Source organism: Paramormyrops kingsleyae, chromosome 22 (genome assembly GCF_048594095.1).
Source record: "Paramormyrops kingsleyae isolate MSU_618 chromosome 22, PKINGS_0.4, whole genome shotgun sequence".
NCBI lineage: Eukaryota > Metazoa > Chordata > Actinopteri > Osteoglossiformes > Mormyridae > Paramormyrops > Paramormyrops kingsleyae.
This window is the reverse complement of record NC_132818.1, coordinates 17,437,235-17,450,189: the sequence shown is the minus strand read 5'-3', so window position 1 is coordinate 17,450,189 and position 12,955 is coordinate 17,437,235. Positions and strand designations below refer to the sequence as shown.

The following is a 12,955-nucleotide window of genomic DNA, read 5'->3' as shown; positions in this document are numbered from 1 at the left end:
GAAAAACATTGTTTTAAACGATGCCTTGTCTATGGAGAATGGATTTAAAAGGCTCATAGTAAAATGCAGCATGCTACAAAACTCTTACGAAATCCTAGCATACTACACCTGGATACTACACTGACTAACAGGATGCAGTACGCAGTATATAATAGTTACAGTTTGCAGTTTCAAAAACAGCCATACTGTGGCCAGGATATGTGGTAACTCATGGTCATTACCATGCAACAACTTTGTAAAGCAGTAGTGGATGCTGATTAGCTAATGATCCTTAATTTTCAAACCCTACCTCTAGGCTCCGAATGCGGCAGATCAATATCGTTGGCACCAGTCCACCCAGCCAGCCATCCAGAAAGATTCAGACACTGCAGGCCCCACCCGATGTGGCCCCCGCCAATGTCACCCTGCGCACGGCCAGCGAGACCAGTCTATGGCTGCGATGGGTGGTAGGTTGGCACAATCTGGAAAATGTTTGCATAGTCAGCAGACACTGCTGACAGACTCTTTATGTCTGCTTTTCATTAGTAAAATGCTAAAATATGGGTTGCAGCTCTTAGAGAATATGCCTAATGTGCATGTCAGTATGTGTGCACATCTGTGCTGCGCTGATCTTGTGTGAGAGAGATTGTGAGTGCCCGTCTGGCTGTGTTACGTCTGATTGTAGGAGTGTGAGTGCCCATCTGGCTGTGTCATGTCTGATTGTAGGAGTGTGAGTGCCCGTCTGGCTGTGTTACGTCTGATTGTAGGAGTGGGAATGCCCGTCTGGCTGTTTTACGTCTGATTGTAGGAGTGTGAGTGCCCGTCTGGCTGTTTTACGTCTGATTGTAGGAGTGTAAGTGCCCGTCTGGCTGTTTTACGTCTGATTGTAGGAGTGTGAGTGCCCGTCTGGCTGTGTTACGTCTGATTGTAGGAGTGTGAGTGCCCGTCTGACTGTGTTACGTCTGATTGTAGGAGTGGGAATGCCCGTCTGGCTGTTTTACGTCTGATTGTAGGAGTGTGAGTGCCCGTCTGGCTGTGTGACGTCTGATTGTAAGAGTGTGAGTGCCCGTCTGGCTGTGTTACGTCTGATTGTAGGAGTGTGAGTGCCCGTCTGACTGTGTTACGTCTGATTGTAGGAGTGGGAATGCCCGTCTGGCTGTTTTACGTCTGATTGTAGGAGTGTGAGTGCCCGTCTGGCTGTGTGACGTCTGATTGTAAGAGTGTGAGTGCCCGTCTGGCTGTGTTACGTCTGATTGTAGGAGTGTGAGTGCCCGTCTGGCTGTGTCATGTCTGATTGTAGGAGTGTGAGTGCCCGTCTGGCTGTGTTACGTCTGATTGTAGGAGTGTGAGTGCCCGTCTGGCTGTGTCATGTCTGATTGTAGGAGTGTGAGTGCCCGTTTGGCTGTGTTACGTCTGATTGTAGGAGTGGGAATGCCCGTCTGGCTGTTTTACGTCTGATTGTAGGAGTGTGAGTGCCCGTCTGGCTGTGTTACGTCTGATTGTAGGAGTGTGAGTGCCCGTCTGGCTGTGTTACGTCTGATTGTAGGAGTGTGAGTGCCCGTCTGGCTGTGTTACGTCTGATTGTAGGAGTGTGAGTGCCCGTCTGGCTGTTTTACGTCTGATTGTAGGAGTGTGAGTGCCCGTCTGGCTGTGTTACGTCTGATTGTAGGAGTGTGAGTGCCCGTCTGGCTGTTTTACGTCTGATTGTAGGAGTGTGAGTGCCCGTCTGGCTGTTTTACGTCTGATTGTAGGAGTGTGAGTGCCCGTCTGGCTGTTTTACGTCTGATTGTAGGAGTGTGAGTGCCCGTCTGGCTGTGTTACGTCTGATTGTAGGAGTGTGAGTGCCCGTCTGGCTGTTTTACGTCTGATTGTAGGAGTGTGAGTGCCTGCCTGGCTGATCATGTGTTGTGTTTCTTTCAGCCTCTCCCTGAATGGGAGTATAATGGGAACCCAGACCTAGTAGGTTATCGGGTCCAGTACTCCCAGACGGGGTCCCAGTCCCAGCCACTGTTCCACATCATCGCCGACCGGCTGGAGCGTGAGTTCACCATTGAGGACCTGGAGGAGTGGACCGAGTACGAGGTCCGAGTGCAGGCGCTTAACGGCATTGGGGTGGGGCCTTGGAGCCAGCCTGTGCACGGAAGGACACGGGAGTCTGGTATGTCCATTCCACACACACACTCACACACACACACACACGCAGACACACATGCATACACACACACAAATTACACTTGTACATGCACAGAGCACAGAAACATGCCGACACTTACACACATATACTTGTCACACTGCGTTGTGGATTAAGCATTTTTACCCACAGATCCAATGTTTCTAGACTGTTTCAGCATGCTGTGTGCCTTACAAGCCCCGGTCTCAAATTCATTTGACACATTTGCCTGTTTTCTTGGGATTGGTGCTGCGTGAGCAGAAGCAAATGTCTTAGGAGTGCTGCTGAAGCCTCTGCCTGCCCACTTCGTGTCGGGTTGTCGTACTTGACAGAGTGCATGGGCAAGAAATGGCAACTACTGGGAAGATGGGCGAGGATCCCGTGTGCCTGTGGTTCTCCAGTAGAGCCCTCGTAGCACAACACCTACTACTTTCTGACTCATGTCTGAAAAACGACAGCATACAAGTGCATTCTGGGAATACCAGAGTGTATAACCCACAAGCGGGACCTCTGACCTTTGACACCCTTCCCTCCCGTCCTCAGTCCCCTCCTGTGGCCCCACCAATATCTCCGCCTTCGCCACCACCTCCAGCAGCATCCTGGTCCGCTGGTTTGAGGTCCCAGAAGCCGACCGCAATGGGCTCATCCTGGGCTACAAGGTGCGCCATCTGCTGGCTGACCAGTAGAAATGCAGAATGTTGTACATTCTCAGTATCATTTGTTTTTAGATATACTATAGCCATCAGAAATTTCGATGATCAGACGTGGTACACAGGTTCTCCCTTTATCACTGCAGCTATTCCTCACTCTCTTTCTCCTTTTATACCTCCCTCACCTCCTCCCTCTCGCTCCTGCAGGTGGTGTACAAGGAAAAGGACTCGGAGGCACCGCTGCAGTTCTGGACGGTGGAGGGCAACACCACCCACAGTGTGCAGCTGACTGGCATGGGGAAGTACGTGCTGTATGAGATCCAGGTGCTGGCCTTCACCCGCATCGGAGACGGCACGCCCAGCTCACCTCCCATCCTGGAACGCACCTTGGATGACGGTACGACCCTCTCAGTGCGTCCTGTTATGCCTCTGCTGTGCAAGGCAAGACACTGCAACCCCAACCGGAACTACCGGTATCATCCAAATGTCATCATTTACCTTTTATTAACTTAACAGGTGTCATTAATAGTGCCCCCGCTCCCCCCAGCAAACTATCCGATATTACTTTGCCTCAGCCAAATAGATTATTAAATAGGTGATAGGTGGGGGTATTGGTGGGGTGGGTGACCATGGTAAAAGCGGTTGCCTGAGAGAGAGCGCATCCTCATAAGATACCTCCTTAGGCAGCAGCCAGGGTCTGTCCATGGTTATAAAATAGTGAGACTACCATTTCCTGATCCCTCCCCACCTCCTCACCCGCAGTGCCAGGCCCCCCGGTGGGAATCCTCTTCCCCGAGGTGCGGACCACCTCCGTGCGCCTCATCTGGCAGTCCCCAGCCCAGCCCAACGGCATCATCCTGGGTGAGTGTGTGTCGGCCCCACATCACGTGGACCTGTTTGTACTCCCGCCCCCCAAGTGAGTCTTCCAGACTGCCATTGGTCCTGTTTTTTTGCCGTCTCCCTCCCCTTTTCCCCTCCCAGCATATCAGATCACTTACCGCCTGAATTCCACCAATGGCAACACGGCCACGGTGGATGTGCTGAACCCCAGCACGCGGCAGTACACGGCATCCAGTCTCAAGCCTGAGCTGGTCTACGTGTTCCGCATCACTGCCCAGACGCGCAAGGGCTGGGGGCAGGCGGCCGAGGCGCTGGTGGTTACCACAGAGAAGAGAGGTACGGGGAAATGGCGGGTTGCTTGTGCTCTGTGCATGCTTTCGTCCCACCGGTGACAATTAATTACCATGAGCCAGCAGTATGGACGATTCAGCAAGTGTGTTTTTTTCAGTTTTTGAGGTTTTTCAGTCTTTCCACAAAAAAACTACATCAAATTGTGAAAGGTTGGTCAAAATAAAATAGCAGAGGAATCAAGCAATCTCAGCTAAATGACCTCACCTTGATTTTTTAAGGTAGGAGACATAAGAGGGGCCATAATTTAAACAGAGGGGTCAACCTTATCATTAGCCAATGATATGTTTTGAATTGGTGAGTGACAGGGAAGGGGACTCTCCAGGAACCAATGAGCTTTCAGCAGGTGTCCCTGTGTATGTCCCTGCTTAAGAGATCTGTTTGCATTGTAAATAAAGACAAATCTTTGATTTCATTGGTTGACAGATTTTTACTTTGAGATGTTTGTATTAAGTATTTACAATGAACCAAAAGGCAAACCGATTGATGGTCTCTGAATGACCCCGATAGTGGGAGGCCTTGAGTTTGCGTGTAGGGTAAGTGACTCCGGAGCCTCCGCTCCCCCGCAGCACGCCCCCAGCCCACGAGCCGCCCGCTGGTGCCGCAGGAGGAGGTGCAGGCACGCAGCGTGCTGCTCTCCTGGGAGCCGGGCAGCAATGGGCTCTCCCCCGTACGCTACTACACAATCCAGGTGCGGGAGCTGCCGGACCGGAACTGGACCGTCCACTCGGCCTCGGTGAACCACGAGGCCATCTCCTACATCGTGGACAGGTGGGTCATGCAGACATAGCCAGTATCTTAAAGGAGAACATACTGGACCATTCTCTTTTTTCAATAATATAATATTATTGTGTCTTGGGGGGGGGGGGGGGGTTTGACCTTGGACCCCCAGAGGTCTTTTTTCTCCTCACTTGGGAGTTTTTGGTCCCTCTCCTCCGTTGTCATCTGGCTTTCTTTCTTTCATTTCTTTGTCTTGTCTTTTCCCTATTTTTGTATTATTGTATACAAATGGTGCAGGAATGTATGACACCCATGTGAAGCGCCTTGCGTCGAGTCTGTTTGGTAAGGCGCTATATAAAAGTAAACTGAATTGAATTGAATGGTCAGGTGCTCATTATTGTTATAATATATGCAGCTGTCATGTGCTCGGAGTGACCTCAGTACATACGGCATACATTGGTGTAAGAGTGTAAGGTGAGGGGGTGTGCCCTCTGTGGGGGTGTGGCATAGTCTGGTGACCAGCCCATTCATTCACCTTCGCTCCACTGCCATACCAGGGCCAAAATCAGGGGCCCCAGCACTGTACGGGGGCCCCACAATCTACCGTCGGGGGCCCACTGCTTGACGAAATCTATTGTGGGGGACCCCCCCCCCCCCCCAACTAGGCAGAATTTACCATTTGTCAGGGGGCCCAGAATTTCCAGCTATGCCCCCTGTCCATATCCACACCCATTTGCAACCTTTTCCAAAACCTGACATCAGTTTTCCTGGCTACAATCCCCAGTTTTAAACCCCGAGGTGTGCAGAGCCCCCCTTGCTTCCCCCCATGTCTCGCAAACAGCGCGGAGGAATGACGGATCTTCATTAATCATGACACTGACTAGTTCTCGCCCCCGGTCTTCGCCTGACAGGCTCAAGCCCTTCACCTCCTATCAGTTCCGAGTAAAAGCCACCAACGACATCGGGGACAGCGATTACAGTGAGGAGAGTGAGGCCATCACCACACTGCAGGATGGTGAGCTTGACCTTTGACCTCTGACACCATCCTTTTTCCCGTATGCTGCTCTAACAAGGCCATTGATTTCTCAGTTTCTGCGGCCTTCTGTGCATTTAATCGGGATTTTCCCAACACCAACATTCAAGCGCTGCACAATTACTATACTGACATTATAGATTAAGTTAAATTATGGGATGCTTATGTTGTTCATGCTGACTAAAACAGCTTCCCATCCAGCAACCAGGACAACTATTTAAAGTTCCTCTTCATTCTTGTCTCCCCTAATTACCTCGCGCATGAGCTGTGTGTTAATCAGTATCATTTAATCATTCTGCTGCTTATCGTCCCGTTCATTAAGCGGCGGACTCTGTTCTGTTCTCTCGTTTCCCATTCAGCTCCTGACGATGCTCCCACAATCCTCTCTGTCACCCCGCACACCACCACGTCAGTGCTGATTCGCTGGCAGGCAAGTGGGGATGGGGGGGGCGACATGATTTTTATGGTGGTGTGGGGGGCGTGGCTGGGGTTTAGTACCTGTATGGGATGGTGTAGTGGGCACATGTGGGTGGGGTGGGGGGGAGCAGTACCGGTAAATCAGAGCAATATTTTGATCCGACTCTTTTCCTTTTCCCACATTCTGCAGCCCCCCCTGGATGAACGGATTAACGGCATCCTCCTGGGCTTTCGGGTCCGGTACCGGGAGCTCCAGTATGACCGTCTGCGAAGCTTCACCGTCCGCACGGTTAACAGCCCCACCAACACGTGGGCGGAGCTCACGAGTGAGTCGCGAGAGCGCCCCCTGCAGATGGAACCTTGCCCCTGTCACACTCAGCTAGACCTTACTCTGCCAGTGCTAACGATGTATTAGCATGTTATATAAAACTGCTAAGCAGTCATCCCTCCTCTAGGGTTAGATATATCAGCACTTTATGTAACACCTAGTTTTTCAGGTATTTGACTACATACTTCTGCAGAATAAGTGTTATACTCAAGTGGGACTTCAGCTCGCTGTCTTCAGCATCATGGTGCAGAAATACATCCGTCACGCATGGCCGTCTTGTTTTTTTTTTCTCTTAGTTGTAAACTCGTGTCCACAGAAGAAGTACTTCAGTCTCTCTCTCAGACAGACGTGGGTTTAAGTGGTTCACACCCACAGAAAGCAAGGCTGAACCGGTCGTATCATATCACACCAGTTGTATTCTCGACAGAGACCTGCCATGACCATTTGTGAATGTTTATAACCTGGTTTGTGTGACTGCTGCTCCCTGCCAGCCAGCAGCCGCTTTCAGCCTGACAGTGTGGATCTATTTGCTCTGTTTGCCAGCTCTCTGGCCGTCCTGCAGCCTGACACGCTGGCTACATCCCGCTTGAATCTTTTGACAATGTAACAGCACGCGCTAATCCGCCAAAATCGTTCTCTCCATGCTCTCGCCTCCTTCTCCTTCCCACTCTGCCCCAATCGTGCCCTAAACTGCTCCCCCTGCTGTCTCATTCAGCATCCTACAGCGTAAGGAACCTGAGCCAGTCCTCCTTGACCGAGTACGAGCTGGACAGTAAGTTCTTGTGCAGTTTCATGTTCCTCAGACTCTCATATACGCCCACACACTCCATCTGCCCCTCAGTATGCGTGTTTTTGCTAATGTTTTTTAACCCAAATATATTGTGCTGATAAACAAGACTGATTATAAAATCAGGGTTTGACCCACTTATTTTGTTATATCACGTTTGTATCGTACTTCTTGTCACAGTCGTTCGCTCCGTACTTCCTGTCTGTGTCTTGTGTCCCTAATTACCTCATGTATCGTTTTACAGACAACCATAATTCACATTCATATTTATTCATAATTTATTGTACTAATTGTATTTGGTTAGATGCTAACTGCATTTCACTGTCTCTGTAACTATACTCAGCACAATGACAATAACGCTGAATCTAAACGTGAGCAAAAATGGTGAAACTTACCCTATCTACACTAATAATGTTAATGATACTTGGGATGTTGTGAGTGAGGCTGGGTAAAATGCCTATAATTATGTGCGTTTTAGGTGTCTCTGTGTGGTGCCTTGTGCCGCCAGACTAATGCTGGTTTGTGGTTTCGCACAGATCTGAGTAAACACAAGCGGTACGAGATCCGGCTGAGCGTGTACAACGCTGTGGGCGAGGGCCCTACCAGCACACCACAGGAAGTGTTTGTCGGAGAGGCGGGTGAGTGGATGCAGGGCACGCTTCGCACGCGAATGTTCCCGGGCTTCACTCATGCTCACGCGCCATTACAAAGTGTCATCTTTTCGAAAAACGGTCTTATTTGAAGCTCATCGCATCTCGGCCTTGTCTGTCAGTCCCTACAGCCCCGCCCCAAAATGTAGCCATCCAATCGGCGACGGCCACCCAGCTTGACATCACATGGGACCCGCCTCCCCTGGAAGCTCAAAATGGGGACATTCAGGGGTATAAGGTGGGTCGAAATCCGTCACTCATGCATGGTTTTTGAGATCTGATCCCCACAGGGGACAGAAGGCTGACATAAGGTGATGGGGAGGCCAGTAAACTTTAAGCTGGTGGTTTGCTGATTCCTGCAGAAAAACTGTCACTGTATGCTAGCTTAGTGCTTTGGTCGCTTCACAAAAATATTCAGGTACGGCAAGCATGAGGCGGCGTCGCTGTCTGTGGGTGACGGTATCGAATAAGCCAGCGGAACAAAGTGTGACTTTACTCAGGATCTCTGTCAGCGCAGCTACTGTAGCTAGGATGGACTCCCCGGGGTAATTAAAGAGGCCTCCACTGCCTGAGCATGAGCCAGCTGACACCACACATGTTCCCCCCCATGCTGTCCGCCCCCCCCCCCCCCCCCACGCCTACCGCACGCACAGATATACTTCTGGGAGTTCCAACAGCGCAACGAGACAGAGCGAATGCGGGTCCTTTTCCTGCCTGAGGCTGGTGTCAAGCTGAAGAACCTGACGGGGTACACCACCTACATGATCAGCGTGACCGCCTTCAATGCAGCTGGGGATGGGCCTCGCTCCCCCCCCACCAGGGGGCGCACTCAGCAAGCAGGTGAGCAGAAAAAGGGGAAGTTTAAATATTACATTCTATAACTTTGGGTAGTATGGCACCTTCATTGTACCACATCGCAGATGCTGTGTAGACACAATGTTACCAAGTGCATAAAACCCACAATGCATTGCACCTCTTGCATTCCAATCACCATCTCCTCCCTCTGCTCTCAGCACCCAGTGCCCCCAGTTTCATCCACTTCAGCGAGCTGACCACTACCTCCGTCAACATGTCCTGGGCCGAACCCCTGCACCCCAACGGCATCATCGAGGGCTACCGTCTCATCTACGAGCCCTGCACCCCCGTGGACGGTAGGCAGTAGCCAAGCTGCCCGACTCCTGCTAATTGTTTACAAAACAATTGCCCAACATTCAGAACCTTAGTTACGATGGGCCACCAAAAGTCTACAGAGGGGGAGCTGGTTGAACTCTATCAGTTAAACTCTAACAATGAGTACTGTCATTGGTAACTCCAGTTCTACGCCTTAACCTAAGTTCCAGAATTCCACACTCAGACATTCTTCGCTCTGTTACTGTTTATTGCTCTGTTGTATTTTTCTATCTATGTCTGTCCATCCATACTGCATTTGGAGACCTGCATTCTCACATGAAGCTCCATCACTTAGTTTGAGAATTCACACCTGAATAATAGAGGTTTTGTTGAGTATTCCTCTCATTCCTGGAAATCACAGCAACCCCCTCCAGCTCCTTACAGTTATTCTCGATCGCTTCGGCACATTTCATGAAACGTACTTAACATTCTCAACATTTCTCAGAACAGTTCATGCATACAGCACAACACTATGGTTTAGCTGTAAAAGCTTGTAACTAACCCAAAACAATTAACTTAAAAGCATATAATTCCACCAATGAATTAGTCCGTGCCACCAAAATAAATAGTACAATCAGCATTGTTTTAGCGATGAGAGTCAAAATGGTTAGATAGATGTCAGTGTAAGTATGTCAGTGTAAGTATGTCAGTGTAAGTAAAACAGTGTAAGTATGTCAGTGTAAGTATGTTTCTGAGCTCCACAACTGTGAAGGATAGTCGGTTCTTGCTTTCTCATTGTCACCGACTGATCATTTTTCTTTAGCAAACTCTTACCTATCCATGTCAAAGATACCAGTTTCAACACTGCAGTATGTATAGTTCACTGGCAGGAGAAAGCACTCGCATGCACATGTAACTTCTTCAGATCTCAAGACGCAGTACAATAACAAAAAAGTCACACAGCACTGTATAACGGCAACACAAGAACACCAAAATGCCAACAAAATCACATACCATGGGAACCAAAAACACAACAATGCAATACCACTGCAATTTATTGAAATCGAAAGCTTGGTAACTGTTTTGCATGAGGTGGCTAACACGGTGGATTTTGGGTCTAAAATTATTACAATGGGAAACTACATCATCTATTTTGACAAACAAGATTAAATCGACTGAAAATAGCGCCAAATGATGACAATTGTACAAAACCATTTGCACAGATGTACATTAGGAAATTAGGTGTGCAGCAATGGGAAATGATGTTCTGTTGTGCAGAAGGGACATTATGATGTGGGGATTACGCTTATTGTTTTGCAAATGTTAGTGGCAATTTAGAGAATACTCCAAAGCAAACGAGAAAAACTGTAATAAGTCGGAAACCATGGTCTAAGGGCGGTCGACCAAGGGCGGTCGACCAAGGGCGGTCGACCAAGGGCGGTCGACCAAGGGCGGTCGACCAAGGGCGGTCGACCAAGGGCGGTCGACCATGGGAGATCCTAAGATCACAGGTTTCTTTTTCATCCCGCCACACATCCTGAGGGTTAATGGTAAATGGGAAGCCTGGCTGTTCTTCAGTCTCACTTCTTTCCCATGAAGGCTGAGCCCAAGGAGGGGGGGGGGGGAGAACGGTAGAGGGGGAGGTTGTCCCCAACTCCTGTTTTCTGTTTTCCTCCTTTGCAACCAGGTGTCAGTAAGGTTGTTACAGTGGACCTGAAAGGCAGCGCCCCCTTCTGGATTAAAATCAAGGACCTGGCTGATGGGGTTACTTACAACTTCCGCATTCGAGCCAAAACCATCACCTACGGCCCCGAGGCCGAAGCTAACATAACCACAGGGCCTGGTGAAGGTTTGTCCCTGTCCTCTTTCTCTGATTAACACATAATAATATTGTGTCATTTGCATTTAATTATCTTTCGTAGAACCTGTGTTCGTCTCAGTTTTACCACATATATGTCTTTCTGACTGGAGTCGCCCCAAGCCTTTTCAGTGCCCTATGGAAAATTGGATTAACCAAGCTGTCATTTCTCACCTTCCTCCCCATTCTGACAGGCTGAGCAGCTGTGGGGCGCCATCTGGTGGCCACTGGGCCCTAAGCAGCCGCTCAGTTATGCCTTGCACTTACGCTCTGGGGCTCACCTTGTTCCTGCAGCTCCAGCACCCTTATCATATATTCCTGCTGTCACCCTCAGGAGCTCCAGGCCCCCCAGGTGACCCCTTCATTTCCCGCTACGGCACCTCCATCACCCTCCACTGGACCAGCGGCGACCCTGGGCGAGCCCCCATCACCCGCTACGTCATTGAGGCCAGGCCCTCTGGTGGGCATCTAAGAGCGTCGCATCATCGGGCAGCCAAGTCTGGTGATTAGATTAGATTAGAGAACCTTTATTGATCCCAGGGGGAAACTCTTGTGCATACAGCAGCAAGGCACACAGAGCAGAGACAAACACATATATAGCGTGTTACACAGCAACATAAGACGGGAGGAGATGAGCAAGATGCAAAAGCTGATGCTTTTTATCCACGTCTTATGGCACAAGCGGGACGGCGGTAATTGGTGGCAGTGGACTCTCTCCGCTGTCATAACCGGAGAGCCTTGATATCCCCAGATAGAGGCGGACTCAAGGCAAAGGGGCCGTCCTGAGGGCTGGCACATGTGCAAAACAAACAAGGAGCAAGGATGGTATCCACAGTACAAATCCGGAAATGTAGCACAAATGACTGGAGAAGTACACAGTACTTAAATAGGATCAGTAATCTTCATTATATCTGTCTTTCAATTATGGATCCTACATCACACACACACACACGTGCATATATATGCATGTATGTATATGTATACATGAAGAGTCGTAGAGTGTTCTTTTTAAACCCAGTGGTCCAACAAGGCCATAGAGGTCACAGTCAGTGTTGAGGTCTTCAGTAACTACAGTCACATCTCACTCAACCTCTCACAGATGAGGGACTGTGGGATATCCTGATCAAGGACATTCCCAAGGAAGTGACATCATACACACTGAACTTGGATATGCTGAGGGAAGGGGTCACCTATGACTTCCGGGTCATCGGCGTAAATGACTACGGCTATGGGTCACCCAGTGCCCCGTCTCCCTCCATATCTGGTATGTATAAGTTTTCTACGTCTTTTATAGTTGCTTTGCATTGTACCAAAACAACGAATGGTTCTCATCTAGAAATATCAAAAGTTAAAAACACATTTTAGTAATAAGTATATAAGATTCTGTACCAGAACAGTGCACCAAAAATATCTTCAGCATTATTCTGAGCATTTATCCATTTCCTTGTTATTTTCTATTATTAAATTTGTCATTTACACCTCTAGCTCAGAAGGTGGCGCCATTCTACGAAGAGTGGTGGTTTTTGGTGGTGATCGCCCTCGTCGGCCTGATCTTCATCCTCCTCTTGGTCTTCATCCTCATCATTCGAGGACAGAGCAAAAAATATGCAAAGAAATCAGACTCAGGTGAGGAAACGTCACAGGTTCGACTGCGGGAGATAATAATCCACGTTTTGTGTTAGAGGTCGTATATCCATTCATTTTCCAAAAAAGCAGCCTTTTTGACTATTCTTAGAAAATCAAAATGGTCGGTGAAGAGAAAACACTTAGAAAACTTAGAAAACAATGCGCTCATCTGTGCATTGTTAAAATCCCCTGTTGCCTGTGGCAATCTCCTGTACAAGCTACAGCAGCAAGAGAACCACTACAGATTTTGCACCCCAAGAAAGTATATCGTATCGAGTCTCCAACCCAGACCAATCCAATTATGTTCCAAATTTTACTTAGGGGCCCCTGGTACTTAGGGGCCCTTGGAATCGTCCTAACTGTCACCCCCTTTACAGTGGTAAAGTGAACCCAGGCTCAAAGCACTCAGCTCGTATTTTGAAATTATGGAGGGCGTTTA

General features: G+C 49.1%; 1 protein-coding gene across 2 annotated transcripts in view; it reads left to right on the top strand.

Moving 5' to 3' along the window:
- LOC111852845 (protein sidekick-2-like) overlaps positions 1-12,955 on the top strand; it is a 115,216-nt gene that overhangs the window by 91,912 nt on the left and 10,349 nt on the right. For both annotated transcript variants that reach the window (XM_023829153.2, XM_023829154.2), the window contains exons 24-42: positions 296-446; positions 1,900-2,137; positions 2,693-2,808; positions 3,007-3,196; positions 3,562-3,660; positions 3,781-3,975; positions 4,557-4,758; positions 5,619-5,722; positions 6,100-6,170; positions 6,348-6,483; positions 7,201-7,257; positions 7,809-7,910; positions 8,045-8,160; positions 8,576-8,762; positions 8,936-9,073; positions 10,720-10,881; positions 11,225-11,350; positions 11,990-12,154; positions 12,376-12,516. In XM_023829153.2, the coding sequence (XP_023684921.2) occupies positions 296-446; positions 1,900-2,137; positions 2,693-2,808; positions 3,007-3,196; positions 3,562-3,660; positions 3,781-3,975; positions 4,557-4,758; positions 5,619-5,722; positions 6,100-6,170; positions 6,348-6,483; positions 7,201-7,257; positions 7,809-7,910; positions 8,045-8,160; positions 8,576-8,762; positions 8,936-9,073; positions 10,720-10,881; positions 11,225-11,350; positions 11,990-12,154; positions 12,376-12,516 (2,696 nt within the window). The remainder of the gene's footprint in view (positions 1-295; positions 447-1,899; positions 2,138-2,692; positions 2,809-3,006; positions 3,197-3,561; positions 3,661-3,780; positions 3,976-4,556; positions 4,759-5,618; positions 5,723-6,099; positions 6,171-6,347; positions 6,484-7,200; positions 7,258-7,808; positions 7,911-8,044; positions 8,161-8,575; positions 8,763-8,935; positions 9,074-10,719; positions 10,882-11,224; positions 11,351-11,989; positions 12,155-12,375; positions 12,517-12,955) is intronic.